The following is a 1,114-nucleotide window of genomic DNA, read 5'->3' as shown; positions in this document are numbered from 1 at the left end:
CTTTTTTTTGTTCTTTGTTTGTTAATTTTTATTTAGCTCATCCTTTTATTTTCAATTTTTTACTTTTATTATTAATTAATTAATCTTATTATTTCATATTTTTTCTTCATTTTTTCCTTCTAATTAACTATTTAATGATATATTCTTTCTTCAATATTTAAAAAGTTACAATAAAATTGGTGACGAAGGTGCATCAGGCTTAGGTTCTGCTTTAGCAAATTGCATTAATCTCTCAAATTTGACACTTTACCTTAAGTAAAATCAGTTTATTTGTTTTAGATTGTGATATTTTTAATTATAAAAACTAATTAAAAACAACAAAGCTCTTTTTTCTTTTTCTTTTCATTGTGCTAGCTTTTTTTTGTTAATTTCTTTAGCTCATCCTTTTATTTTAAAATCATACTTTTATTTATTAATTAATTAATCTAATTATTTCATATTTTTTCTTCATTTTTTCCTTCTAATTAACTATTTAATGATTTATTCTTTCTTCAATATTTAAAAAGTAAGAATTAAATTGGTGACAAAGGTGCATCACATTTAGCTTCTGGTTTAGCAAATTGCATTCATCTCTCAAATTTAACACTTGACCTTCGGTAAAAACAGTTTATTTGTTTTGGATTGTGATATTTTTAATTATAAAAACTAATTAAAAACGATAAAGCTCTTTTTTCTTTTTCTTTTCATTGTGCTTGCTTTTCTTTGTTCGTTTTTTGTTAATTTATTTAGCTCATCCTTTTATTTTCAAATTTTTTACTTTTATTATTAATTAAATTATCTTATTATTTCATATTTTTTCTTCATTTTTCCCTTCTAATTAACTATTTAATGATATATTCTTTCTTCAATATTTAAAAAGTTACAATAAAATTGGTAACAAAGGTGCATCAGATTTAGCTTCTGGTTTAGCAAATAGCATTAATCTCTCAAATTTGACACTAGACCTTTAGTAAAATCAGTTTATTTGTTTTGGATTGTGATATTTTTAATTATAAAAACTAATTAAAAACAATAAAGCTCTTTTTTCTTTTTCTTTTCATTGTGCTTGCTTTATTTTGTTCTTTCTTTAATAATTTTTATTTAGCTCATCCTTTTATTTTCAAATTTTTTACTT

General features: G+C 21.3%; 1 protein-coding gene across 1 annotated transcript; it reads right to left on the bottom strand. All coding sequences in view use genetic code 6, as the record gives it.

The window, feature by feature from the left end:
* Positions 1 to 403: 403 nt before the first annotated feature.
* Positions 404 to 645, bottom strand: TTHERM_002653352 (hypothetical protein; the record flags this gene model as incomplete). The annotated part of the gene is made up of 1 exon (XM_012795185.1): positions 404 to 645. A coding segment is annotated over one exon (242 nt), but the record flags the coding sequence as incomplete, so codon positions are not given.
* Between the last annotated feature and the right edge of the window lie 469 nt (positions 646 to 1,114).

Source organism: Tetrahymena thermophila (assembly GCF_000189635.1).
Source record: "Tetrahymena thermophila SB210 genomic scaffold scf_8255181, whole genome shotgun sequence".
NCBI lineage: Eukaryota > Ciliophora > Oligohymenophorea > Hymenostomatida > Tetrahymenidae > Tetrahymena > Tetrahymena thermophila.
Note: the sequence above shows the minus strand (reverse complement) of the source record. Positions and strands in the feature narration are given on the sequence as shown.